Consider the following 27681-nt stretch of genomic DNA (forward strand, 5'->3'; position numbering starts at 1 on the left):
CCCTCGGCCGGAGAGACCCCAGAGCAGGGGTCTTCAAACTTGGCCCTTTTATGACTTGTGGACTTCAACTCCCAGAATTCCTCAGCCAGCTTTGCTGGCTGAGGAATTCTGGGAGTTGAAGTCCACAAGTCATAAAAGGGCCAAGTTTGAAGACCCCTGCCCCAGAGGCTGGGGAGGGGGGGGGGGAAAGAAGAGGAATAAGTCACGTATTATGCAAGGGAACGTGAAATGTCACTGTGCGGCCCGCGATCATTTGGAAGGCGTCCTCGGTTCTCCCAAGTCCCCATTTCCGACTACGGTCGGCGGCGGCGGCGATCCATTCATACAAGAGAGGGGCTTCGTCACGGGCATTCCGGGGTTAACCAGGAGGCTGGCTGAAGGATCAGCTAAGCGAGCCTTCCTTCTCCCCCACCTGCAATCGTCAGCCTGCCGGGGAAAGGCTTGGCACGGCTGTGGCGAAAGAGGGCGGGCCAACAGGCCGAGAGAGGGGCGGCTGGGAGTAGATCTATTTCCCAGCCGCCGTGAGCGAGGAAGGGAGACCGAGCAGGGGACGACCGTGTGTGTGTGTGCGTGTCCTGGGTGCCCGAGCGGGAAAGAAAACGGGAATCAGCAGCCCAGACGTGACAAGGGGCTCGGAACAGCCGTCATGCCTGCCTCGGGAGGGGAGTAAGTCATCTGAGCGCCGGAGTCGGCGCCTTCTCCTTTGCCACCCTACTCTCGCTTCTTAAGGCGAAGAAGGCTGCGGAGGGGAAGGGGCGTTCGGGGAGCCGGCGCTGATATTTGTCGGGTCGCTTTCGGCAAACCCGTCCCTCTCTGCGTCGCTTTGGCTTTGGAAAGAGTGACGGGGCGGGTGGGTGGGTGGGGGAAGCGGACGGGAGAGAAAACATTCGGGAAAGCTCGATTTGGGGCCTGAGCCGACACTCGATTCAGCCCAGAAAAGTTTGGACAGGATCCGGAAACTTTCCCCCCCCCCAAGTCGAGAGGTGTGAGCGGCTTGCTCAGCTGGGCTGGGATATTGGCAGCTTCTTATATAGCAGGAGTCTTCAAACTTGGCCCTTTGGTGACTGGTGGACTTCAACTCCCAGGATTCTTCAGCCAGCGTGCCTGGCTGAGGAATTCTGGGAGTTGAAGTCCACGAGTCACCAAAGGGCCAAGTTTGAAGACCCCTGTTATATAGGCTTGAGCGAATGCTGGTGGGGTATTGAGCCCTTGATTCTCGGGATGAGTAGGAGATTTTCTAAGCAGGTTGTGGGCCTTTTTGTTTTTGTTTTTCCTGTCTCGCTTCCCTCTTAAGTTGTTTGGGGAAACCCAAGCAGGGGGCAGCTGACGTTGATATCCGAGAATGATCACACAACAGGAGCACGGAGGAGGGTCAGCACGGTCCGGTTATTTATAGGTGCAGGAATGCGCCTTGGAGTTGAGACTTTAAAGAAATATGACCTGCCCCGAAGCCTTGAGGTTATTCTTCCCTCAACTTTTTTTTTTTTTTTGGGGGGGGGAGAACCGCACAAAGTCTTGTCAACTCCTGAAGGCACTTTAATTGCACCTACCCACCTAAAGTGAGATTTCACTTTATCTCATTATCGCAGAGTGGACTTTTGTCCATAAGTGCTAAAATAAATATTTGTTTTTTTTTAAGCTGTTGCTTCCATCGGATGGTGGTGGCTACCTTTGGAAATTTGCCATGAGAAGCAAATCTATGGTGGTTTCAAAAGGTGGTTTATTTTGTGCAGTTGTCAGCCTTAGCTGTGGATTATTAGAGGGGCCCAGAAATATCCTCTTGTTCCTACCCCCTTGTTTCCTTACTTTTTCTTTCCTAATAACAAGCAAACAAACAAACACTTATATTTGGAAAGGATAGCTGCACAAAACATTTTGACTGGTAAGCTGTACCTGAAATAGCCTATTCTTTTTGCTAGGTAACTAGTATTTAAGCTGTCAAACCACTCAGCAGTAAGTGCTTAGTTATTGTGACTCTTGTGCTGAATCCAATGTTTTTCTTTAATGTTGCATTTTGGGGGAGATAACTAATTTCCCTAGCCTTCAAATCATCATTCCAGCAGCAACTTTCATTGTTTGGATTGTCATATTGTATACCATCATATATTTAATTTGATTGATTAATTGATTTTAATAAATGTATAAACCCACCTGTGATGATTTGTTATGAAAACTAAACTATGACAGTCAAAAAATTGGTTAAAAAATCTGGCTTAGCATAATATATTAGATACATTTTGGTTATCAAAGTCATCTCTTGCAAAAAGCCTGCAATATTTAAAACATGAATTTGGTTGGAGAGGGGAGAATTCTCTCACAGACACATATCATTTGAATTTCAAGCTATATTTATTTCTTAGGTAAAGTAATAATAGATAATTGTTCCCCACCTAAGTTTCTTGCAATACTTATTGTGAAAAAATAATCACAATAAATATTGCTGAGATTTGTTGTTTAATATGTTGCTGTCAATCTTGCCTTTAAAAAATATTTAGGTCGTAAAGTAGTTAATATCTGTGTAGTGCCAGCTTTGGAGATTCAAACTGAAATCTACCTTCTGTCTTCATCAAAGTTCCCTGGTTGCCTCTGGGCCTGTCACTCTCCCTTAATTAGCTTTCTTCATTGTAATGTTGTGGGGGGAAAATACAAGAAGGTGCTGTATATGTTAGCTTGAATTCTGCATTGAAAGTTAGGATAGAAATGTAATGAATAACCAGACAAGCCAAGACCTATTGGGTGATCGTTTCAGATACACTTTCTTACCTAAACAGATAAACAGCATGACTGTGGACAGATAAAAAAACCAAAAACGAACCAGTGGGAGTGGGAGCGACTTCTGACTTCCCCAACTGACTTTGCTTGTGGGAAGCTGTCAGGGAACATTGGAAATCCCAATCACATGACTACAGTTGACAGCAATGGCACTGTAGCAGCCACATATTTGTCAATACAACTGTTCTGAAGATCCTTGAAATTTCAGTCCCGTGAAGTAATTGTCCCAGATTTTGGACACATACTGTAAGTCAGCCCATTTGAGGTACAATGAGTCAAAAAATATTGTCTATTTGCCCAATTGAAAGTTACAAACAGACAATGGGAGAATGTTATTACTATATAGACTATTGATGTGGTGGTGATGATGTTAATGATGATAAATAATGATCTTCAATAATGCATTTTATATCAGATTCCCACATGGTTTATGAGATCACAGGCTTCTGTGGTCTGAGTATCTCTTTGGCTTAGGTATTTTTGTAATTAAAAATCCATGACTACATTCATCCAACTTCATGAACCATATACTAGCCAACCACAGTTTTGCGTAGCATGTCATGCAAACCCAACCTGGGTGATTAGCTTATGATTAAATTAAATATGCTTTAGCTAACTCAGGATTATAGATTTATATAACACTGAACCATAAACTACCTATAATGGCTCCATCCATTCATTACGTGTGGACAGTATGCTGAGTTAAAATGTGGTTGGCCAGTTTGTGGTTCAGCGTGATATGTGAATATAGCCTGCAGAGAACCTTTTCTCCATCATAACATCCAATGTGTGCATCTAAATCTCTTCTCTTCTGCAGCCCCAAGGGAGAGGATTATTCCACAGCCATCCTACGCCAAAAACATCGTCCTAATCGCCTCGTTGTAGATGAAGCAGCTAATGAAGACAATAGTATTGTGAGTCTGTCCCAGGTAAATTTAAATCCATTGTTCCATTTTTTAATGCCTTCAGTAGACCAATTTCTGTCCTATATTCCAATTTCCAAAATCATTCTAGACCAGTCTTCCCAATCTGTTGCTTGCAAGATGTGTTAAGTCAGCCCTTTCCCATAAATATTTACCTTTGGCCAAGATAACTGAGAATTTGGAAAGTGGCTATCCCAACATATGAGAAGAATGAAAGGGTGGGGAAGACAGTTCTATCGTCATATTTATAGCCTACCTCCAATATTCTACCCAACAAACACAACATAAAACAATTATAAGATATTTAACTTTAAAGTTTATATTTTTTTTAATCAAACTGGGTTGGTTGTGGTTAGATTACTCTTAACCAACCCTCTCTAAAATCTAAAATCACCTCCTAGCATTTTAAGCAAGTTATTTATCATCCCCATTGGTGTTTTCATCATGTATGCCCATAAGCACATACACACATGCACACATATCCTGAAGTGTTTAACTATCCTCAGTATTTCATGCGTTTTGCAGTTCTTGATAGGCCTTGTTTTACTTCTCTTTTTTTCTTTTTACCTTAACAAAAGCTGTTTTTGCATGTCTGAAAACATTATCACAGACAGCATTACTGTAGCCATTACTGTCCAGCACAAAACAACAGCACTGAAAAAAATGAGTTACAATCAGTCCCTTGACTTACGATTGTTGTAGCAGTCACATGATCAGAATTTCTGTGTTTGGCAATCAGCATATACGTACAATAGCTGTAACATCCTGGGGTCACACGATCACTGTTTTTAACCTTTCCAGCCAGCTCCCAACAAGCAGTCAATGGGGAAAGCTGGATTTCCTTAATTACCATGTGGTTCACTTAACGACTGCAGAGAAGAAAGACTATAACATTGGGAATGACTCATTTAACAACCACCTTCCTTAGCAACAGACATTCTGGTTCCAGTTGTGGTTCCAGGTGGAAAACTACCTGTACTCAGAAAAAAAAATTCAGAATTATTTTAATGATTCCTATAAGTTGCACTAGGGACGCGGTGGCTCAGTGGGTTAGGACGCTGAGCTTGTCGATCAGAAGGTCAGCAGTTTGGTGGGTCAAATCCCGAGTGCCGCGTAACAGAGTGAGCGCCTATTACTTGTCCCAGCTTCTGCCAACCTAGCAGTTCGAAAGCACGTAAAAATGCAAGTAGAAAAATAGGGACCACTACGGTGGGAAGGTAACAGCGTTCCGTGCACCTTTGGCATCTAGTCATGCCGGCCACATGACCACTGAGACGTCCTCGGACAAGCACTGGCTCTTCGGCTTTGAAACGGAGATGAGCACCGGCCCCTAGAGTTGGAAATGACTAGCATGCATGTGCGGGGGAACCTTTACCTTTATATAACTTGCACTAGTAGCTGCTGAGGTACTACAAATAATTTCCAGGCACTTCTCAAGGTAGATCCGTGTTCAGAACATGGCAACAGTTAAGATGGGCTATCACAAAAGCAATGCCAAATATTACTCAGTCCAATCCACTTAAGAAGGATCACAGTGATTACACCAGCTATATTTACGCAAAACCATTCCCTGACGTAGTTGCCACTTGAAAATCTAGCAACAGTGGCATTTTAAAAAAGCACCCCCAAAATGTGCAATGTGCCCATTGAAAACAAACATCTCAGTTCCAAAATCCAGCCTTTTCTTTATCAATAACATCTCTATCTTGTCTGAATTTAGTTTCAGCATATTTTCCTTCATCCAGAACCATTCCTGAGATTAAGATATATTCAAGGGCATTGGGTTGTGGAGGTTTTTTTTTTGAGATTAATAAGATGCAAGGTAGCTTAGTGTTTTCAGCATTCTGGAGCTTCAAATGAATATTGTAGTGCAGGGGTGTCAAACTTGCAATATCACGTGACGTGTTACGATGTATCGCGACTTTTTTGCCATTGCCGGCAATGGGGTGGGCGCGGTTTCGCTATGATGCATCAGGCCCACGGGCCAGCAGTTTGACACCCCTGTCAGTTCATGTAAATGTTGAATTATGGAGCCAACAAGATCCAATCTGTAGAAAAACTATACTGTAGGTCAGAAATCTGATATTAACAGTGTTTTCCCAGTACAGGTAGTCCTTGTTTAAGCAACCACAATTGGGACCAGTAACTTGGTCATCAAACAACACAGTCCCTAAATAAGACTATAAGTGTGCTTACAGTCTTATTTTAGTTTTCCTTTTCTTTACAGACCTGTGAAGGTCATAATTTAATTTAATAATTTAATTTAATTTGTATACCGCCCTTCTCCCGAAGGACTCAGGGCGGTGAACAGGGCAATACATAATAAAAAACAGGATACAAAAATTAAAAAGTGATTAAACAACTATGCCCGTAGTAATTAATACATATTAAAAGTTAAAACTAATTATAAAAAACCCAACCCCATCCCGTCAGACCAGGCCAGCTTGTTCAAAAAAGAAGGTTTTGAGATCGCGCCGGAAGGAGCGAAGGTCGGGGGCCATCCGGAGCTCGACCGGTAAGCGGTTCCATAGGTCTGGCGCGCCCACAGAGAACGCTCTCCCCCTGGGGGCCACCAATCGGCATTCTTTGATTGGAGGCACCCTGAGGAGGCCCTCTCTGTGGGAGCGCACTGGACGGAGGGAAGTTGATGCCGGCAGCAGGTGCTGCCGTAGGTAATCCGGACCCATGCCATGAAGGGCTTTGTAAGTCATCACTAACACCTTGAACCTCACCCGGAGAGCAACCGGTAGCCAATGCAGCTTGCGGAGCAAAGGTGTAACATGGGAGTATCGGGAAACCCCCAAGACAACTCGCGCGGCTGCATTCTGCACCAGTTGAAGTCTCCGGGTGGACCTCAAGGGCAGCCCCATGTAGAGAGCATTACAGTAGTCTAGATGAGAAGTCACGAGCGCATGAGTGACTGTACGCAAGGCATCCCAGTCTAGATAGGGCCGCAACTGGCGAACCTGGGCAAAGGCCCCCCTAGTCACAGCTCCAATATGCTCTTCCAAAGAGAGCTGTGAATCTAGAAGGACCCCCAAGATAAATGCATAACTTGGTCAAAAGTTACTTTTTCATCAACATCATAACTCTGAATCGTCACTGAATGGTGCAGCCACTAAACAAGGACTACCTGTATCACCTTTTGGAAATATCTCAATAAGAAAGATAGGAATCTGTGCAAAACAGCGCCTCGTAAGTTCCAGTTCAACTAGATATTTGTGGAGAATATCATGGCGTTCAAGGCTTTTGAGAAGTCCAGGATAATTTTGTCAATTCCCTAGTTAGTTTTCAACATAAATCAGCTACCAAAATAGTTAAAGCAGTCTCAGGATCATATCATGGATGAAATACTGGTTTAAAATTATTTATTTATTTATATATTGCCAATTGCCTCTGAGTGGGTTACAATGTAAAAACAAAACAACAATATGCCATAAAAAAACCACCTCACATTAACAATACAGGCCACAACACACATTTATTGACCATTCATAAAGGGCTCCAACCACCATAACTCGATGTCAGAGGTGGAGCCTGGTCTTTAGGGCCCTCCAGAATGCCATCCGGATCTCAGGGAGAACCTCACTCCAGAAGATGAGTCCAGAAAATCAGAATGTGGAGTTGCAAAGCCATACACTTGCCCTAGAATGGACTAACTTGGAGAATGGCCTAATTAGAGATTTTTAGTAATCAGGGGAGGACTTTCTCAGCACAATTCTTACAACAACCTTTTTCAAGCTATGTTTGGGTGACTTAAGATAACGTAAGCATTCTCTGAATATGTTGTCTGTCCTATAGCACAGGGGTCTCCAACCTTGGCAACTTCACGACTTGTGGACTTCAACTCCCAGAATTCCTCAGCCAGGTGGCTGAGGAATTCTGGGAATTGAAGTCCACAAGTCGTAAAGTTGCCAAGGTTGGAGACCCCTGCTATAGCATAATAGTCTTTTTCTCCGAGTTAATATCCAGACCTCTGCCTACCTCCTTCATCATGCTCAGCTCCTAGTAAAAACATGATAAGAGGTTCTTGGACCTAAAATCCTGAGTCACCCCTGACTGGGCAACTTTAGTATGATTTAAATCTAGACAAGAAGTTGGGTCTAGTCCAGCCCCAGGTCAACTACTAGCTTGGTTAACTCAGGGGAAAAGACATAAGCAGCAGGCTTATGCTATGTTGGCCATCCAAATATAGAAGCAATCGAAATTAGCAGATTATCTGGTGGAGGGTCTGCTAAGCCAGGTGGGATTTCTATGGATTCAGCCACATCACTTCTCTATCTTCCAACTCTAGTCTGCTACAACATAGAGTATCCCAAGGCAGGGGTCCCCAACCTGTGGGTGACGGCCCACTAGTGGATGGTGAGGGGATTGCAACCGGACCGCTGAAACGGCCAGAGAGTATGCACATGCGCACATGCACCCTCACTTGCATGAGCAGTGGGCGAGTGCTTGTGCACGTGCTCTATTTCTGTGAACAGCAGGCACACATGCACGCCACTCGTGCCAATGGAGCTACGTGCGTTTGCTTGCCGACCACTCGTCTGGAACCGTCCCCTCCCCCACCTACCCCCGCGCTTGTCCAGAAAGCCAGAAATGTTGGGGAATTCTGTCCCAAGGGACACCACCTTGTTCTATCATGCGTGTCTTTGCAATACATACAGGTCAACACAAAATGTTGGATACTGTGCAATTTTCCCAGTAGTATAAAAAGGTAAAGGTTCCCCCGCACATGCATGCTAGTCGTTTCCAACTCTAGGGGCCGGTGCTCATCTCCGTTTCAAAGCCGAAGAGCCAGCGCTTGTCCAAGGACGTCTCCGTGGTCATGTGGCCGGCATGACTAGATGCCAATGGCGCACGGAACGCTGTTACCTTCCCACCGTAGTATACATAGGATTAAAAAGGCGGACTTTTAGGTTGGGGCTGTCGAACATCTCTGGACATTAGACTGCAATCTGTAAAGAAGGGAAGCCAGCCAGCTTTCCATTTCCAGCATCAGCCAAATTGCATTCTTCCACCGGCTATCCAATTGCCTGTCACTACTTTTTTTCCCAGCCAACCTCTATTTTCCATCGTCCTACCATCTCTGTATATATAGCTCATAATGCTAAGTAACAATCAGGAAAATCAGCAAAGCGAGACAGTTCCTCATCTGCTGAAAACAGTGCTCTTAATAGTAGTATATAATGACCCACCCTCAGGAGCAGCCCCTTTTGCTTCTCTGCACTAGCAACAGCCCATTGCCCCAGGACAGCTTTTCTTTTAACTTTGAGATCACACAAGGCAACATCTCTGGGCAGAAAGGCTTCGGTGGAATTTTGAGCAGCCCTGAGTCCACAAAGAGCCTGCAACAGATATAACTTCACCTCTGGTGGATGCTTGTACATCCCTAATAGCCTAGGTGTGCAGTGATGCCACAGTGTGTTCTGAACTAACGACAGATTCTCATCGTTTCCCTTTGTCCACAAATAATGATTTGCCCTAGTGTTTATACAAAATGAGCACGTTATAGTCTTCTTTGTACCGGAGGGTCCAAACCCAAACTATTTTGGTTCTCCTCAGGCTAAAATGGAAGAACTGCACTTGTTCCGTGGAGATACGGTGCTTATGAAGGGAAAGAAACGCAGGGAGACAGTATGCATTGTTCTTACGGATGACTCTTGCCAGAGTGAGAAGATTCGAATGAACCGTGTCACCCGTAACAACCTCCGTGTGCGCCTTGGAGACGTGGTCAGGTGAGGACATCCCCAAATAGAATAATGGTGGGAAAAGAAAGACTGCCGGTGGAAGAGAAAGCTAAAATGCAAACATGCCACGGTTTCGTTTAGGCTCAGAAGGAGGAGGCATCAAACAAAATGTGGGAGTAAATATGGAGATTTCAACAATTTAGAAGGAAACAGCCTTAACAATAGTTTTCCTATATACTGTACGTGTGGTGAAGTGGAATGTTGGACTAAGATCAGGGATATTCAGATTCTCTTTTTAGACATTGAAACTTTTTGAATAATTGGCAAGGTCACATATCTCATATCTCAAAAAATTTTGCCCACCAGGTTTCCGGGTGCTACACAGGCCTCGGGCTCAGGGAAGAGGCGGGGGAGTGGCGGTAGCGGTGAGGGAGAACCTATATCCGCGGGAGGCCACTGTTGTCCAAATAGCCGGGTGTGAGTCTCTCCTCCTAACATGTGGCCCTAAGGCTCAGTTGGGCTTGCTGCTAGTGTACCTTTCACCTAGTCGCGTAGCGGCAGCCCTGCCCGAGCTTCTTGTCATCCTCTCGGGACTGGTGGTTGAGTTCCCCAAATTTATGATCTTGGGTGACTTCAACCTACCATCCCTGGATCATCTGAGCTGGCTCGGGAGTTCATGGCTTCCATGACGGCCATGGACCTGACGCAGGTAATCCAGGGCCCGACTCATGTAGGAGGTCACACGCTCGATTTGATTTTCCTATCTGGACAGTGGTTAGATGATCTGGGTGGGGATTCCCCAATTGTTACACCCCTGTCATGGACAGATCATCATCTCCTGCAGCTGACCTTCCGTTTTGCCACTCCCCGTCGTGGGGTTACTGAACCAACGAAATGGTACCGCCCCAGACGGCTAATGGACCCTGAGCAGTTCCAAACAGCGCTTGGGTCCCCACCTGCCTCCTTTGATCATAGCTCGGCCGATGCCATGGTGGAAGCCTGAGAAAAGGCTGCCACAGAAGCACTCGACCGAGTTGTACCCATGTGGCCCCTGACCCGGTATAGATCCCAGTGGGCTCCATGGTTTTCTACGGAGCTGTGGGAGATGAAACGTCGGAGACGGGGCCTAGAGAGCTGTTGGAGATCCAGCCGATCCGAATCCGACCGATCGCGACTAAGGTCCTTTACGAGGTCTTATCTCGCGGCGTTGAGGAGGGCAAGGTCTAATCACTTTGCTACCCTTATCGCGTCCGCAGATAATCGCCCGACCGCCCTGTTTAGGGTGACCCGCTCCCTCCTTAATCAAGAGCTGAGGGAGGATCCCTTACAGGGTCGTGCCAAGGAATTTAGCCAACATCTGCTGGACAAAATCGCTCGGATCCGGACCGGTCTGGATTCCGACTGGGCAGAATCTGACGATGAGAACATGGACAGTCTTGTTGATGTTATCTGGGAAGAGTTCGACCCTGTGACTCTGGATGAGGTAGACAAGATTATGAGGAAGCTGAGCTCCACTACGTCCTTATTGGACCCGTGCCCCTCCTGGCTGGTTTATGCGGCTCGGGATGGGACACGAGGCTGGATCCATGCAGTGATAACTGCTTCTTTGAAAGAGGGCAGTTTTCCCACAGCCTTGAAAGAAGCGGTGGTGAGACCCCTCCTCAAAAAGCCTGCCCTGGACCCAGCTGTTTTAAACAACTTTCGCCCGGTCTCCAACTCGCTTTCTTGCGAAGGTTGTTGAGAGCGTAGTGGCGCATCAACTTCCTCTGTTCCTGGAAGGTGCTGATTATCTAGACCCGTACCAATCGGGTTTCAGGCCCGGACACAGCACGGAGACGGCATTGGTCGCTCTGATGAATGATCTCTGGCAAGCTCGGGACAGGGGTTGTTCCTCTGTCCTAGTCCTATTAGACCTCTCAGCGGCTTTTGATACCATCGACCATGGTATCTTACTGCGGCATCTCAGGAGATTGGGAGTGGGAGGCACTGTTCTTCAGTGGTTCTCCTCCTACCTTCTGGAACGTTCACAGTCTGTGTTGGCGGGTGGGCAGAGATCGACCCCGAGACCTCTCATTTATGGAGTTCCTCAGGGGTCGGTCCTCTCACCACTCCTATTTAACATCTATATGAAGCCGCTAGGTGAGATCATCCGTGGTTTTGGAGTGGGATATCATCAGTATGCTGATGATACCCAGCTTTTCATCTCGACCCCAAACCACCCCAGTGATGCCCTCGACGTGATGTCCCGTTGCCTGGAAGCGGTCCGGGTCTGGATGGGGAAGAACAGGCTTCAACTCAACCCGGACAAGACTGAATGGCTGTACATACCGGCATCTCAGGAAGTTCAGATTATTCCATCTCTTACTATTGGGGGTGAGTTATTACCCCCCGTAGATAAGGCTCGCAATTTGGGTGTTCTTTTAGATTCACAGCTCTCCTTAGATGATCATATAGGAGCTGTGACTAGAGGGGCCTTCGCCCAGGTTCGTCTGGTGCGCCAGTTGCGACCCTATCTGGACCTAGATGCCTTGCGTACAGTCACTCATGCACTTGTGACCTCTCGTCTAGACTACTACAATGCTCTTTACATGGGGCTGCCCTTGAGAACCACTCAGAAGCTTCAGCTGGTACAGAATGCAGCTGCGCAAGTTCTTTTGGGGGTCTCCCGATACTCCCATATTACACCTCTGCTCCGTGAGCTGCATTGGCTTCCAGTTGCCTTCTGGGTGATATTCAACGTGCTGGTGATGACATACAAAGCCCTACATGGCATGGGTCCGGATTACCTACGGGAGCACCTACTGCCGGCGTCAACCTCCCTCCGTCCTATACGTTCCCACAGAGAGGGCCTCCTCAGGGTACCACCAGTCAGAGAATGTCGACTGGTGACCCCCAGGGGGAGAGCATTCTCGGTGGGCGCACCAATCCTTTGGAACCGCTTACCGGCTGAACTCCGGATGGCCCCCGACCTTCGCTCCTTCCGGCGTGATCTAAAAACTTATCTATTCGAACAAGCCGGCCTGGCCTGATGGGTTTGGGTTTTAACATTATTTTAACTAACCTACTACATTGGGCACAATCATTTAACTTTAAATCTTGTATCCTGTATTCTTATTTTTATTGCCCTGTACACCGCCCTGAGTCCTTCGGGAGAAGGGTGGTATATAAATCAAATAAATAAATAAATAAATAAATAAATAAATAAATAAATAAATAAATAAATAAAATTAAATTATCAAGTGGAAAAACGGGATGAGGAGACATACTCATCCATGCTGCCTGGGGGGGTCTTGAAGAAAAAGCAAAACTACTGTATATAAATAAAAATATTTTAGAAGTTCTCCAGATAGAATTTTGGGATATTGAATTTGACAAGAACACTCAATAAGCGCTATGGTGACTTGCCCTATAAATCCAGGATATTTGTAAAGCAGTGCTGGGCAGCCTACAGTCCTAATGCTGCCTTGGCTTTACTTAAAAGGCCTTGAGTGTGAAGTCAGCTGAGATCTTGGATAAGGGTTTCTTTTTTCTTCTCTGCGGCTTGCTGCTGGATAGAGAAATTGGGTGTTAGGAAGAGGGGCGGGGGGAAGAGTGATGTGGGAGAGAAAATAGATATCTAGATGTTCTGGTCCCATCTAATTCTTGTTTCAGTATCATTCATCATGGGAGCTTCCTTAGCTGAACATCGGGGGAATATGTGTAAGCAGTGGATGTGTTGAGCACAATGCTGACCTCAGATGAGGCCATCTGATTCTTTCTATTTCTAGTGTACAGGCCTGTCCAGATGTGAAGTATGGAAAGAGGATTCACGTACTCCCCATCGATGACACTATTACAGGGTTGACTGGGAACCTCTTTGATGTCTACCTCAAACCATACTTTCTGGAAGCCTATCGTCCTGTACATAAAGGTGAGACTGACAGACTGGCAAGGTACGTTTCTCCGTTTCACTTGTGCAGTCGTACCTCCTTACTGATGGAGAAATGGAGCCATTTTCTCAGTCGCCTCTACGTTACCTATTGGATTGGCCTGAAACCAATCGGGCTGGCAAAACAGAAGTCAGAAGCACCCAGTAGAAGTTGTTCATACATCATCCCACTAGGCCTGTCCCGAGGGAAAGGATAAAGAGAAGTAGAGCTGGCGAGAGACTTTTTGAGATAGAGAAGACGAAAACAGTGGTATAGACACCTCTTTATTAACTGTTCCTGGTTTGATGGGATGAATGCTTTGCCTCACAAGCTACCAAGTTCCACCCAAAGTTTCGTTTGTTTGTTATTCGTGCTTTTGAGTCAGTGTTGACTCCTGGCGATTGCCTGGACAAGTCCCTGCAGTTTTCTTGGCACGTTTTTTGGAAGTGGTTTGCCATTGTCTTCTTCCTAAGACTAAGAGAGAGTAATAGACGCAAGGACCCAGTTGGCTTTGTTCCTAAGGCGGGACTAGGCCTCATGGTTTCCCAGTCTCTAACCTGAGTACTAGTTGTTTTTTTCCTCACAAGTTGTTTTTAATTCTCAAGTACTGCTAGCGGCTGTAGTTGCAGTCAATACCGTCTTTATAACCCTCTTTCCCTTAGGTGTCTTCCTCCATCTCACACAGCATTAAGGGCTGAGGTCATAGGCCATAAGAATAATGAAAATGGCAGCAACACCTGCTTCCTCCATAGCTTTTCTTTACGACACTGGGCACATACACTGGAATTGCCCCCCCTTTTCAGCTGCTCTTACTCTTATTTAGTCTCTTATTTATTGGTTACATTTATATGTAAAGAGCCTTGGTGGAGCAGTGGGCTAATGCCTCCTTAAGTAACACCAGCTGCCTGCAATTAGTGCAGGTTCGCATCCCACCAGGCTCAAGGTTGACTCAGCCTTCCATCCTTCCCAGGTAGGTAAAATGAGGACCCAGATTGTTGGGGGCAATAAGCTGACTTTGTAATAATGCCGCTTGGGGTGTGTGTGAAAGCCCTAATAAGCAGGCATAATGAAGGCTACTGCTAAGCTTGTAAGCCACCCTGAGTCTTCGGAGAAGGGCGGTATATAAATGGAATTAAAATAAAATAAATAAATAAAAATATCCCACTTTTCTCTCCGTACAACATTTAAGGCAACTTGCAGCAACCAAAATACAGATTGTAGAACAAAAAAAATAAAACCAATGTGCTCTAGTTAAAATCAGATAAAATTAAAGTCAGTACTATTAAAATCCATCTAATTAACAGTTAAAAGTTTGATGGAAATGATTTTTGCCATTTTCTAGAATTATGGGGGAGCCTCGCCAAAGCAAGAGTGCTTCTTACAACAAATAGGAACTGTGGACCTGATTTAGGTTTTGCAGCTGGTCCCACTTTAAAGTGCCTTTACTAGCTAAAAATTTACCTTTTTGTTTCTTTGTTTGTTTCACCCATGTCGCCAAGCCCTAATTGTTATCATGGGACATCACTTTGATTTTGTGGTTCAGTTCTGAGGAAGGTAATGAATTGAGCTAGCAATGTAATTTCTCTGCTCTTTCTAGGTGATATCTTCCTTGTACGTGGTGGAATGAGAGCTGTGGAATTTAAGGTGGTGGAGGTAGATCCCAGTCCCCACTGCATTGTTGCTCCTGACACAATTATCCATTGTGAGGGGGAGCCCATCAAACGAGAGGTATGTGGGAGAGCTAATGAAATCCGTCTCAAGAATGGGAACCCTGTAGCCAGATCTTGATGCTGATCATTAGAGGCTCTTCAGCAGTTTCCAGTGGGAATAGTGCAGAGGTGTAATGGTCTGTGAGAATAACCTTGGGGAGGAAAAGCGACAACTTAGACCACTGTTGTGCAGAAGGTCTCTCAGCTCACAGAAGGAAAAGGGAATATGGGAACCATCTCACAAGGGATACTCCCTAATTTTCTGGAAAGTAAAAGTGAAGGAGGAGAGAACTGCTTTTAGCCTTGCAAGATTCTGTTTTATTTTGTTTATCAACTTCAGAGACCACCCATCTCATTCTCAAAGTGACTCTGGGCAATCAAAAACAATTCTTGCTGTAGCAAAACTAGTAGCATTACCGTAGGATTACCATAGTATTTATGGCTTGTGTTTCTTGTCTGGACTATCTCGAAGGGCAGACAAGAGGGGTAAGATTTTAAGAGCAGCTCTGCAGCTATTCCAAATGTTACCAGATAGGAGCATAAAGACTTTGAAGATATGAGACTCCAGTCCAATTGTGACTGTATATATGCACTGTTGTCCCGGTTGACAAAGAGAAGCTGTGATTCATTGTGAGGATCTTGTGGTATGTTTTCTGTGTGCCTTTTGTTAGGATGAAGAGGAGAACCTCAATGATGTTGGCTATGATGACATTGGGGGCTGCCGTAAACAGCTGGCTCAGATCAAAGAGATGGTGGAGCTGCCATTGAGACACCCAGGGCTCTTCAAAGCAATTGGAGTGAAGGTAGGTACAATGGAGGGCTAGGAATATCGCAATCTCCATATTATTGTTCACCGTCCTTGTTAGTTTTAAAATATGCCATAATATTTTATCCTTGGCAGATGGACATTCTGTTTCAGTTTCTATTGATTGTATTCTCTCCATCTTTTTCCCCAAGCAGGCTATAGGCCTTGTAATGTAAACTTTTATTGCTAAAAGAATGAGAGAATGCTGGGGGCCTCTACGGCTTTTAGTATATCCTCACCTAATTTATTGCCAGGTGAACCAATTACCTATTAGACGTTCATTTGATGTGATTCCTCTGCTTTCTCTCTTCCTTCTTCTTCAGCCTCCAAGAGGGATTCTTCTTTATGGCCCCCCTGGCACTGGGAAAACACTTGTGGCCCGTGCAGTTGCAAATGAAACTGGAGCATTTTTTTTCCTTATCAACGGTAAGAAACACGGCGTGATGTGAGTCTTACTGTGTGAGTGTCATAGGAAAAAAAGGGCTATCCTGGATATCCATATTCTCCTAGCTGCCACATTTCTATATGATGATCATAAAGGAATCATTGTATATTGTAGAGTAGCATAACGACATAATGGGAACCAGTGCAATGAAGTTTACAGCTCTGGGCAATGACCAAACAAGAACGAAAAGTGGCGATCCTAAAGCCAGGTAGCCCACTGGGTCCTCTTTTTCTGGACCCTGATGATTGTTCAAGAGTTCCTTCTGTCTTGCTTCTTCAGGCCCGGAGATCATGAGCAAGTTGGCCGGGGAATCTGAGAGCAACTTACGCAAAGCCTTTGAAGAGGCTGAGAAGAATGCTCCGGCTATTATCTTTATTGATGAGCTGGATGCTATTGCTCCTAAGAGAGAGAAGGTAAGGGGTGGTTTCTTGAAAGCAAAGAGGAAATCTCGAAGAAACACTCATGGTCTCTGAGACTGCATTATTACTTCAAATGAGTCCGTTCAGTTGCCCCCACCTCAGATGTTGGTAGAGACACAAAGATTAGCCTCAGAGATGACAACATTTCATCAATGGGTGAAACACTAATTTATAGAAAGTCCTGACCTCTTTCCTCAGTACTAATGTGCAGAGCCAGTCTTCTGAGAGATAATGCATCTTTTTTCTTTGGTGAGCTCCATGAAAAAGCAGGCGGGACTGCTGTACACACAATAAAGTTAGAAAGCAGGAAACCTATCTAGAAGAGAACACGGTCATAGGAGTAAAATTCACACCAAGGTGAAGGGGTTCATAATGGAGGACTGGGCTGGTAGAAACCTCTACCCTGTTAAGCGTTAAGAATAAGTGCTGTCCTAGTCTGATGACAACTGAAGTCATACTATAGAACAGGGGTGTCAAACTGCCGGCCTGCAGGCTGGATGCATCATCCAGAAGCTGCGCCCACCCCATTGCCGGCAATGGCAAAACTCTTCCAATACGTTGCACGACGTTACGTGATGTCACGAGTTTGACATGTCTGGTATAGAAGAACTAGCAAGAAACTTGCTATAATTTGTGGTCAGTGGACAAGGTGCAGCTGAACAAAATATTAGCTTCATTTATAAATGAATGAATGGATACTTGTAGTGTACTGTATTTTTCCTGTTCAGGGGGTGTTATATGTGGTTTTCTGTCCCCATGTTTTATTTTCACAATTCTCTGATTATAATTAGTTGTATTGGAGGACAGTGATGGCCCAAGGTCACCCAGTGAGTTCCTTGGCCAAGCAGAGAGTTGGACTTGTTCAACTCCAATATCCAAATAAGGCAAGACTGCAAATAATGCATCTCAGACTTTCCAAACCATTGTTCCTTTCTTACCTCCACTAACAGTCTCATGCAGTTCTTCCATTAGGGGGTGCTGTACTCACAATCTGAAATCTAGAATGGCTTCTCTAGCATGGCGTTATTGCTGATATTTGATGATTCCGTGGTACTTCTTTTCTGTTCCCATTTCAGACACATGGGGAAGTGGAACGCCGGATTGTTTCCCAACTCCTCACCCTCATGGATGGCCTGAAGCAACGGTCTCATGTCATAGTTATGGCTGCCACTAACCGACCAAACAGTATTGATCCTGCTTTGCGTCGATTTGGTAAGAATCTGTCCCACGTTTTTCTCTTTCTACCCCTGCCTTTCTCTTGCCTGAGATCTGGTCTTATATGCCATTCATAATGATATCATGTAACAAGTTGCTTTTAGCTATAAGCTAAAAAAAAAAACCCTTCTGTTATGTACGGGGTGTGAGCAGCAGCTCTGCAGGTACCACCAGGTGGCGCTGTGCTGTGGCCGGATTGGCTGAAGGGTTTTCGGTGGGAGATACAGACGGATGGATTGGCCAAAGTGTCACCTGGCTAGGTATATAAGGGGTCCAGGTAACCCCCTTTGTTCAGTACGCGCCTACCACTAATAAAGAGCTGACATGCGGTACTCATCTGCTCATTCATTGCCATGCGGTCCAGAACCCACAACACAATACCTTCAGTCTAAGGATGTTGACTGTCATGCCTTAAAAGTGTCTACCACTCATGCTTAGCCTATTAAACAAAGAGAAGGCAAGCTTTCTGCATTTGAGGGCTGCATTCTCTCCACCTCTTTGTCTATCTAACAATGCCATTTTTCTCAGTCTCGAGCTTTGGAGTGCACTGGGGACAAGTAGGCATCATCTCTTTTCATCAGTCAGCAAGCCAGTTAATGCCTGATACATATAAAATTTGATAGTTGTGTGGACAGATTATCTGTTCAGGACTGGACAATTTTGTTTACTCACTGCTTTTATGCAGGGCGCTTTGATCGAGAAATTGACATTGGAATTCCAGATTCAGTGGGAAGACTGGAAATCTTACAGATACATACCAAGAACATGAAACTGGCTGATGATGTGGACCTGGAGAAGGTAAGGACAAAGAATAAAGGGTTCTAAGGGTTAAGGATAAGCAAAATTGTACTTCATTCAGCTTATTCTATGAATTGGGACTACATAACTAAATATCTACTGTACAAATGTTAAGGATTCCTTGATAGTAGCAATAACTTTTCTTGGTAATTTTATTCAGAAGGCACTCATGTTGTAGTTACATTGGACTGAGTTTATTTATCATGGACATGTAAGACTAACTACATATCTGAATGCACATTTTTATTTTGGGAACAGTTAGTAAATTGTAAAAGCTACATCGTTAACAACTGGCAGCGTAAACTGCTTCCAATAGTTAGAAAACTAAACATGCAGCTGTCTTGGATTCTGGGACCAAGGCCATGATTACATTAGCTTTATTAGGGTACACAGGCCAAATGAGTATCTCATTAAGAATTAGCTGGAATCAAAATTGAGTTATGGGAATTAGGAAAGATACATTCAAACAAAATTGCAGAAGGATGGGGCAATCAGGTGCCTCATCACTCTTACAGTGTTACGTTATTTTACAAAAATGAAGAGTGGAAAGAATGGAAAGGCTTAAAAATAGAAATTCAAACATGCTATCTTAAGGAGAAGTCACAGATTAAATACAGCAGCTGCAACTTTCACATAAGCTTGACCTTGCCTTTCATAGTTGTGATTTCTCCCCCAATCTGCTCTTAAAATAAAGCAATACCACCACAGTCAAAGAGCAATTTTCCCCTCTGAATTTTTTATCAGCAGAATTCCAGGATATTTGGGGGCTACAAATGGGATGCTGAAGCTCCCAACCGGTGGAATATCATCCCTCTCTCCTTTCCCCATGCAGTTGGCTCAACTCTCTTGGTCTTCCAGAGGGCTCTTAAACATGGTTTTGTCAACTAGCTTGGGCGTCCCAGGATAGAGCAGAGCTTGTTAGATGGTTATATGATGGCTAACGGCATGCACTCTGTGAGCATTTTCCTGCCATTTTATAAATTTGTTTTTAATCTGGTTTTTATTTTGATTTAAATTCTTTTGGTGCCTTTTATATACCTTGGGTTATTATTATGTATGCCAGCAGAGTTGCCAAGTGTGATTAGGAGTTATACAAATAAATACTGGGAGGATCCCAGGTGGGCTGCAGGAGTCTCCCCATTAAATGTTCTGATTTACCTGGACTGTGGTTGCAGGTGGCCAATGAGACCCATGGTCATGTGGGTGCTGATCTGGCAGCATTGTGTTCTGAGGCAGCACTCCAAGCAATCCGTAAGAAGATGAGTGTCATTGACCTGGAGGATGATACAATCGACGCCGACATCCTTAATGCTATGGCCGTCACCATGGATGATTTCCAGGTAGGCTGGTTCTGGACATCCAATGGCTGAGTACTTTTTTCTATAATAATTTACTTTTGCTTTTTTAGTTCTTGTCAACAGAGCCCAGTTTCTCAGAAAAACTAATCCCAGAACACTCTGCCTCAAATGCGGAGAAGATTGCAGTCTCACTCCTCCAGCCCTTTCCTTCAGTGTTACTGATTTATTACATTTCTGCTTTTTAACCCTTAAAAAAAGATTACAAACGAATGGACTCAACATTTTTCTAAATATACACAACAGCATCTTGATTTTTGCAAAGACCATTTCCTTCATACAGTAATTACTAAATAGCTTCCAACTGTGTTTGTTCAAAGTGCAGATGTTGATTTAATTGGTAGTGTGTGTCATTATCTTGTTACCTTGTGTTGGAATAATTTTGTTATTCATGTCATACATCTATGGCAGGCATATGCATGGTTCTTCTGCTATACATTCTATTATATATTTTGATTATAATAGTAAAATCTAATACTAAATGAAAGAAAAGAAAATAGAGAGGAGTAAAGAGTGCAGGAAAAAAGAAAGAAGAAAAAGAGAACAGTAAGAATATAGTAAAAAAAAACTATGGACATGATACTTCATATTTACTTCACCATTTGAAAGATGTTTATTCTCAGGGAACTTGCAAAGATACCTTCAGTTCTATTAAAAAATTTGGTATCAGGTTTTCATTGGAGTGTATAACTTTGAAAGTCTATAGCTACTGTCATGTTTTTTCCCCATCCAATTTGAGGTGCTTCCTTCATCCCATAGTTCTCAAACCAAATGGCAGCAGTTATCAAAGTCTTAATGAGGCTCAATATCCACTTTTCCCAGACTGGCCCATTTCTATATTCAAATTTCTTTTTACGCTGGAATGAAATCCAGCTTATTATCCTCTTTAATAATTTGGCAGGTGATTAACTGTGCCAGTTTGAATTATCAGAAGAGAAATATGTAGGTCACCCAGGTGCAAAGCTCTCGGTGGTCTCCTTTACTTGCAATGGGGTTGTGGTGAAAGTTACAAGACTTAGATTTTGCAGAATCCATACAAAAGAGCATTTTACCATTTTTTCTGGTGACTGGGCCAATTAGTGCACACCACAGAATAGGGTTCATAATTTCTTGAATTATGCCATATTCGTTCACTTTTTTAAAGTTCTGTATGCATTTTTTTAAAAAACAGAGCACTATGTGAAGTGACATTGGGTTGTTGTGTGTTGTTCATGGCAAACTTTTTTGAGTCAAGTATGGTCCATACACTTGCAGTACAGTATCTCTAGTTCATTTTTTTTAATCCTATCTGGATCCAAATGCAGGTATCTTGTACTTATTCCTTTATTACATATATATTAATAATTGAGGAGGATCTTTTTGAATATTTACTGTATGCCTGAAAAAAATGTTTCATATAGTCCAGATTTCTAGTTGGACTAGGAAGAGTAATCTGTTTCTTTGATAATTTCTCTAAGGGCCTTTTTCAAAACAAATACTCAAGTGTCCTATTTGAAATTAAGGTTTGTACCACTGATGGAAAATAAATTTTTCATATACAGTAGGTTCAGTTTCTTCACATACAACTCCCTCCCCACACCCGAACACTCCTGCCAATTAATCCTTACAAATCAGTGTTAGTTTATGTACCATTTACATATGGCATGCAATAGCAACATCTCTCACTTAGATGTTTCCTGTAGTGCGCTCCTCAGAGGTGGGACCCAGTTCTCTGTGTGGATGCCGCTTCCGGAAGTCCATTCTGAGCTGGGCAACAAAAAAATCTGTCGAATTGGTGCGAATTGGCTGAATCCCACCACTGGTGCTCCTTTAGCATTATGAGCTTTACCCCATTGTGTACCAACAGACAAGGGAGCTGGTTCTTTTGTGTCTCCTTAGAATACTCTAGACTACTTAACTTGGGCCATCTTCAATTTTTTTCCTTTTCAAAATGGCTACCATTCCTCCTCCTCACATCTTACGGAGAAGAGGTAATATTTTTTAAAATTATTCCTTGTATATCTGTTCTCCAAGCCACATCATTAAGTTATGTGCGATGATGACCGTTGTCTCACAATGGTAGGTTAAACTTAAGTATTTGATTTGATGTCTTGTGACAAATTCCAGAGCTCCTCATTTGGTGTCCTCTATAGATCCAACATAGAACAATTTTTGCACACTAGGTAAGACCTAGTGCAGACACCTAGTATTATAATCATTCCAAACTCCCTTAAGAGCTTCTGTGCTCTACAAAATAGAATTGCTAAGATTTTCATCATTTCCATCATTTTTCTGGTGAACTAGTTATTATTCATTAGATATAGATATATGCCACCTGATTCCCAGAAATGGTTAGAAAATTCTTCCCAGCGTCGATATGAATATTAATGAATACAGTGAAACTATTAGCTCCTTGGTAATAGGGAGCCCTGGTGGCACAGTGGTTAGAATGCAGTACTGCAGGCTGCTTCTGCTGGCTGCCAGCAGTTTGGCAGTTTGAGTCTCATTGGCTCAAGGTTGACTCTGCCTTCCATCCTTCCAAGGTAAGTAAAATGAAGACCTAGAAGGTTGGGGCAATAAGCTGACTCTGTAAACCACTTAGAGAGGGCTGTACAGCACTGTGAAGTGGTATATAAGCGCTGTTGCTGTTGCTATTGTATTCCTGTTGCACATCCGTGCCACCAATCTGAATATAGAAAGGTTTATTGCTTTGGGTGGGCATGTTGTCTAGCCTCATGGAGTGCTAGGCTTGATTACAGGAATGAAAGATGAGCAAAACGATGAACTCTCTAGGGGGCAGTCACTGATCTCAGGGCTTTGTGCTGTCATACGGACTGCGGTGATGACCATGCTGCCTTTTCCGCTTTCCAGTGGGCTCTTGGCCAGAGCAACCCTTCTGCGCTACGGGAGACGGTAGTGGAAGTGCCGCAAGTCTGCTGGGATGACATTGGGGGCTTGCAAGAAGTAAAACGCGAGCTACAGGAACTGGTGCAGGTCAGTCATTCACGCATGTAGTGCAAACAGCTCAGAACGTATGTGTATATAGTATAAAAAGATAAAGGACAATGCAAATACGTTAACTATGCTGCGATCCAACCCTTTTGAAAAAAACCTCAGTGTGTCTCGCTCATAATAGCACATCCATTTTGGGAAATCAAGGCCAGGGAAGGAAAAGTTCCAAAATGGAGGTCTACAGTCTCAGAGAACCTTGAGGAGATTAATTCGGTTGAAAGCACATTATACGGCATTGCCATTAATGAGAGCTCTCACTGGCCTAAAGAGCAGCTCCGAGTTACAGTAATGCAGTGGCCTCCTTTAGCAACTGGAAAAATCTACGGATACATTTTTAGGGACAAAAAAGCAATATTTCAGTAGGAAACGAACAGACATCTGCCAGCATGTTGGATCATTTAACCTTGAAATCCCCCTTTAGTCCTTCCTTTGAACAGGCCTCTTGATTGTAAAATCAAGGGCAACTTCAGTCCAAATATATCACCACTGAGATATGCAAAAATCAGTGATTCAGAAATGGAACATTCTGAAAAGCATTGCCTATGGAGCATGCCAAATTTCTTTTGGATTATGCCATTCCAGTGCATAATCATTTGAAAGTAAATTTCCTAAACTAAATCTCTCACACGGGCAAACAGAATGTGCTAGAATTCTCTAGAAAATTCCATTGCTGAATTTTATATATTTCCACACCACAGTATTTATACACAATTTCTGTACTCATTGACCCCATCTCTGCCCTGGGCAAAAAAGCAACTAAAAAGCAGACACAAATTTTGCTTGCTTTGATATATTAAGAGATGAGGTGGTGATAAGGTAATGCAGATTGCTTCCAAATTGGAAGCTTAACCAGAAGTTGTGCTCTTGATATCTCTCCTCTCTAACAATAATGAATGTAAGTTTTGGTGCTTAATGCTTGAAGGACACTGACAGTATCATTTTCATCACAGACATCCTTGATACTGCTTCTGTAAATGTAAAACATGCGTACGTACAATTTTGTCTGTGTATTTGAGACCAGCTATAAACCAAAGGGAAGAGTGTTGGTCAGCTACATCTTGTGTGTGCACTAGTCCTCTTGCTTTTTAACACAGACCTCTGGCACCTTTAAGAAGTTGCTGGACTTCCCCACCTATCCCTTCCCATCAGCATGACCAGTGTTCAGTCATAAGAGGAATTAGAATACTGTATAAATTCCATTGAACGTGTCCTCAGATTATGTGACTCCCGCGGCAGTGAGATACTTTTTATGGTTCATCTCTGTTCCAGATTAATAATGGGTGGTGTACATATGGAGTAGGCAGTGATGACAGAAAATGAGGATAAATCCACTCTCTTTAGCTAGTCTTTACAACCCAGCCAATGAAGAAAAGTCGGAATGTACTTTTTCAAGCAGAAGTAGTACTAACTTTTATAAGACGAATGGCTCAGGTTTCTTAACTCTTCGCTCTCTCGTCCTCATCAGTTCCCAGTGGAGTATCCGGACAAGTTCCTGAAGTTTGGAATGACACCGTCACGAGGTGTGTTGTTCTATGGCCCCCCTGGCTGTGGCAAGACCCTCCTGGCAAAGGCTATTGCAAATGAATGCCAGGCCAACTTTGTCTCCATCAAGGGTCCTGAGCTACTCACCATGTGGTTTGGAGAGAGTGAGGCCAACGTCCGCGATGTTTTTGACAAGGTACAGAGTACAAAGTTGACGGGGTTTGCCATCAACTTTTTGTTCTAGTCTCCAAAGTAATCCACAAACCTGGTATTCCCTGGAAGTCTCCCATCCAAGTATTAACTAGCGCAACCTCGCTTAGCTTGAATCCAGACAAAAGTGGCCAGCTCTTGCCTTCTGTGAGGTCCAGCCACTCACAGGAGAAAAATGAAAAAGCAAAAGAGGTTAGAATGAGCTCCCACTTTATTTTGAAATTCTAAATGTGTTGTGGAATAATGGCACTAATTCCAGAGCTTTTATTAAAGAAAGCCATTGGAGAATATACTGTTGTTTGTCCTGGGGTAGACATCCCATTTTTAGCAGCTGCTCTCATTTCATTGTCTCAGGACACTGGTTTAGAATCCACTCGTTTTCCATGGCCCATTGGGACTATTCAGTCCAGCCTGCACTTTACCAAAGGATAGTCCTGTAATTCAGGCATCATAATTGAAATTCATTAGCCTGGAAAGGTGGAAGGCCTTAGAACACAAGACACGCATTTTGCCAGCCCTATACTTCATTATCTAACTCATGTTGGTCCTTCTGTTCCTCAGGCCCGCCAGGCTGCTCCCTGCATCCTATTTTTTGATGAGCTGGACTCCATTGCAAAGTCCCGAGGTGGCGGAGCAGGGGATGGTGGGGGCGCAGCTGACCGTGTTATCAACCAAATCCTCACGGAAATGGATGGCATGACCAACAAGAAGACAGTATTTATTATAGGTGCCACCAATAGGTGAGAATTTAAAGAAAGGAAGGTCCAGTTCTGTGGGCTGTGGAGATCTATGGGCAATACCCACCTCTTTGTTCTGCTGCCAGTTTAGCTCTTCCTCCGCCAGAGTCCCTTTTACTCAGCTGGTCATTGAGTTGAGACTGAACTAAGAGGTCACTGAGAAAAAGTTAAATCAGGGCCACTTTTTTGGAAACCAGGGTGACGTGACCTTCAGATCTGCTCTATGGTCCCCTTTGCCCATAATTTTTCCAACCTGGTAGATTGAATCCTGTCTTTGAGATAACAAACACAGGAAAAGTATCAGTATCAACTTATTATAGTTGAAAACAAAACTTCCTGCAAAACTTTCCCCCCCCCCATGGAATATAGTCTCACCAACTTTGCAGTCTTTTGTCCCCTTGACCCCCTGTTCTTGCCCACTTCTGCTATAGGGCTGCATTCCTGTTAAAAAAGCATCTTGAGTTGAGATGCTGGAGCCATTCCTAGAGGAAAAGCAATCCATGAAACTTGCTGTTGTCTCTCTTTTTTAAAAAAATTTAATTCCATTTATATCCCGCCCTTCTCCGAAGACTCAGGGCGGCTTACAAGCTTTGCCAACTCTTTTCAGACCAGACATCATTGACCCAGCCATCCTTCGTCCAGGACGTCTGGACCAGCTCATCTACATCCCATTACCCGATGAAAAGTCTCGCATAGCTATCCTCCAAGCCAACTTGCGAAAATCACCAGTTGCCAAGGTCAGTCAAAGCAGGCAAAGAATGGACATGTAAAACTAAATCAGCAATGGATGTCAAGATTCAGGCAGTAGAGGAGGATTGTTTGTGACAATCTTTAAAGGGGGCGTGCGGCTCAGTCTTCCCTGAGGTTCACGCTGAGGAACAAGATGGCAGAAGAGCCGTGATGGTGCAGGGGTTGTAATGCAATATTGCAGGCTAACTCACTGCTCATTGCCAGGAGTTTGTTCCTGACCGGCTCAAGGGTGACTCAGCCTTCCATCCTTCCGAGGGTGGTAAAATGAGGACCCAGATTGTTGGGCGCAATAGGCTGACTATGTAAACCACTTAGAGTGGGCTGTGAAGTGGTATATAAATCTAAGTGCTATTGCTATCACTGCTCATTCCATACAGAAAATGGGACCGTGGCTCCCACTGCTTCCTATGCTGATTCACCATGGAAGGCTGAATTAATTGGCATATAGTCAGCTCCTTAAACACATTTTTGCTGCCCCTCAGCATTCCCCTCTCATTTTTGTCTTATTTTGCTAACTTGGGCAGGTAATACTTTAGCTTGTATATCTTTTCCCAACAGGATGTAGACTTGAATTATCTGGCTAAGATCACACATGGCTTCTCTGGTGCTGACCTCACCGAAATCTGTCAGCGTTCCTGCAAGCTTGCCATCCGTGAGGCCATTGAGATGGAGATCAAGGCAGAGCGGGAACGCCAGCGTCAGAAGTGCGCTGCCATGGTATGGACACAATATTTTCCCTTTTCCATCAAAAGCCAGACCCGATTCCTTCCCTTATCTCAAGCAATGTTCCAAGAGTGTGTCCTCCATCTCGGGGTTGCAGTGTGCCTGACAGCCTTTTCTTCTGTATCTTGTAACAGGATGATGATTATGACCCGGTGCCAGAGATCCGGCGGGATCACTTTGAAGAAGCAATGCGCTTTGCACGCCGTTCGGTCAGTGATAATGACATACGCAAATACGAGATGTTTGCCCAGACGTTACAGCAGAGCCGTGGCTTTGGCAACTTCAGGTAACATTAGAAGAAGCTTGTGCTTCTTCTATCCCCAAGCAAATAAAATAAAGGCACCACAGCATCAGGGGTGGGGAGGGAACAGGGGGAGTTGCATTCCTGATCCAAAATAGTTTATAAAATCCTATAGACAGAACAAGCAGTGTCTGGAACAAAATGCAGCAGTGTGTAAAAGTGAAGTCAGGACGCCAGCCATGTCAATCTCCCATTCCCGCCCAATTTCCCTGAATGAAAGACGGGATATAAATCTACTTATTTTTTTTAAAAAAAAAACATTATTTTTAAGAGGGATATAAATTTAATAAATACTTTGGTATGCTTGTGCAATACTGGACTACATGGTCTTTTTACTTTCATATTAAGAACCGCATCCATCTCTTGGATGTTGTGCTTTTTAAAAAGTGCAATGCAGCGGGCATCTGAGGGTGACTGCAGTCCTTTGATTAATCCAGGACCACATTCCTGA

The 27681-nt window shown here is 44.0% G+C and overlaps 1 protein-coding gene across 1 annotated transcript in view; it reads left to right on the forward strand.

The window, feature by feature from the left end:
• The first annotated feature begins 436 nt into the window (after positions 1 to 436).
• The window catches only part of LOC310636901 (transitional endoplasmic reticulum ATPase-like), a 28097-nt gene continuing 852 nt past the window's right edge, over positions 437 to 27681 (forward strand). The window contains exons 1-17 of the mRNA XM_083357052.1: positions 437 to 666; positions 3590 to 3701; positions 9258 to 9430; positions 13150 to 13292; positions 14888 to 15018; positions 15671 to 15802; positions 16128 to 16230; positions 16529 to 16662; positions 17745 to 17880; positions 18569 to 18681; positions 19857 to 20021; positions 22887 to 23009; positions 24493 to 24705; positions 25281 to 25459; positions 26064 to 26193; positions 26765 to 26923; positions 27064 to 27215. Of these exons, the coding sequence (XP_083213178.1) occupies positions 647 to 666; positions 3590 to 3701; positions 9258 to 9430; positions 13150 to 13292; positions 14888 to 15018; positions 15671 to 15802; positions 16128 to 16230; positions 16529 to 16662; positions 17745 to 17880; positions 18569 to 18681; positions 19857 to 20021; positions 22887 to 23009; positions 24493 to 24705; positions 25281 to 25459; positions 26064 to 26193; positions 26765 to 26923; positions 27064 to 27215 (2318 nt within the window). The 5' untranslated portion in view covers positions 437 to 646. The remainder of the gene's footprint in view (positions 667 to 3589; positions 3702 to 9257; positions 9431 to 13149; positions 13293 to 14887; positions 15019 to 15670; positions 15803 to 16127; positions 16231 to 16528; positions 16663 to 17744; positions 17881 to 18568; positions 18682 to 19856; positions 20022 to 22886; positions 23010 to 24492; positions 24706 to 25280; positions 25460 to 26063; positions 26194 to 26764; positions 26924 to 27063; positions 27216 to 27681) is intronic.

This window comes from Vipera ursinii (genome assembly GCF_947247035.1).
Source record: "Vipera ursinii genome assembly, chromosome: 2".
NCBI lineage: Eukaryota > Metazoa > Chordata > Lepidosauria > Squamata > Viperidae > Vipera > Vipera ursinii.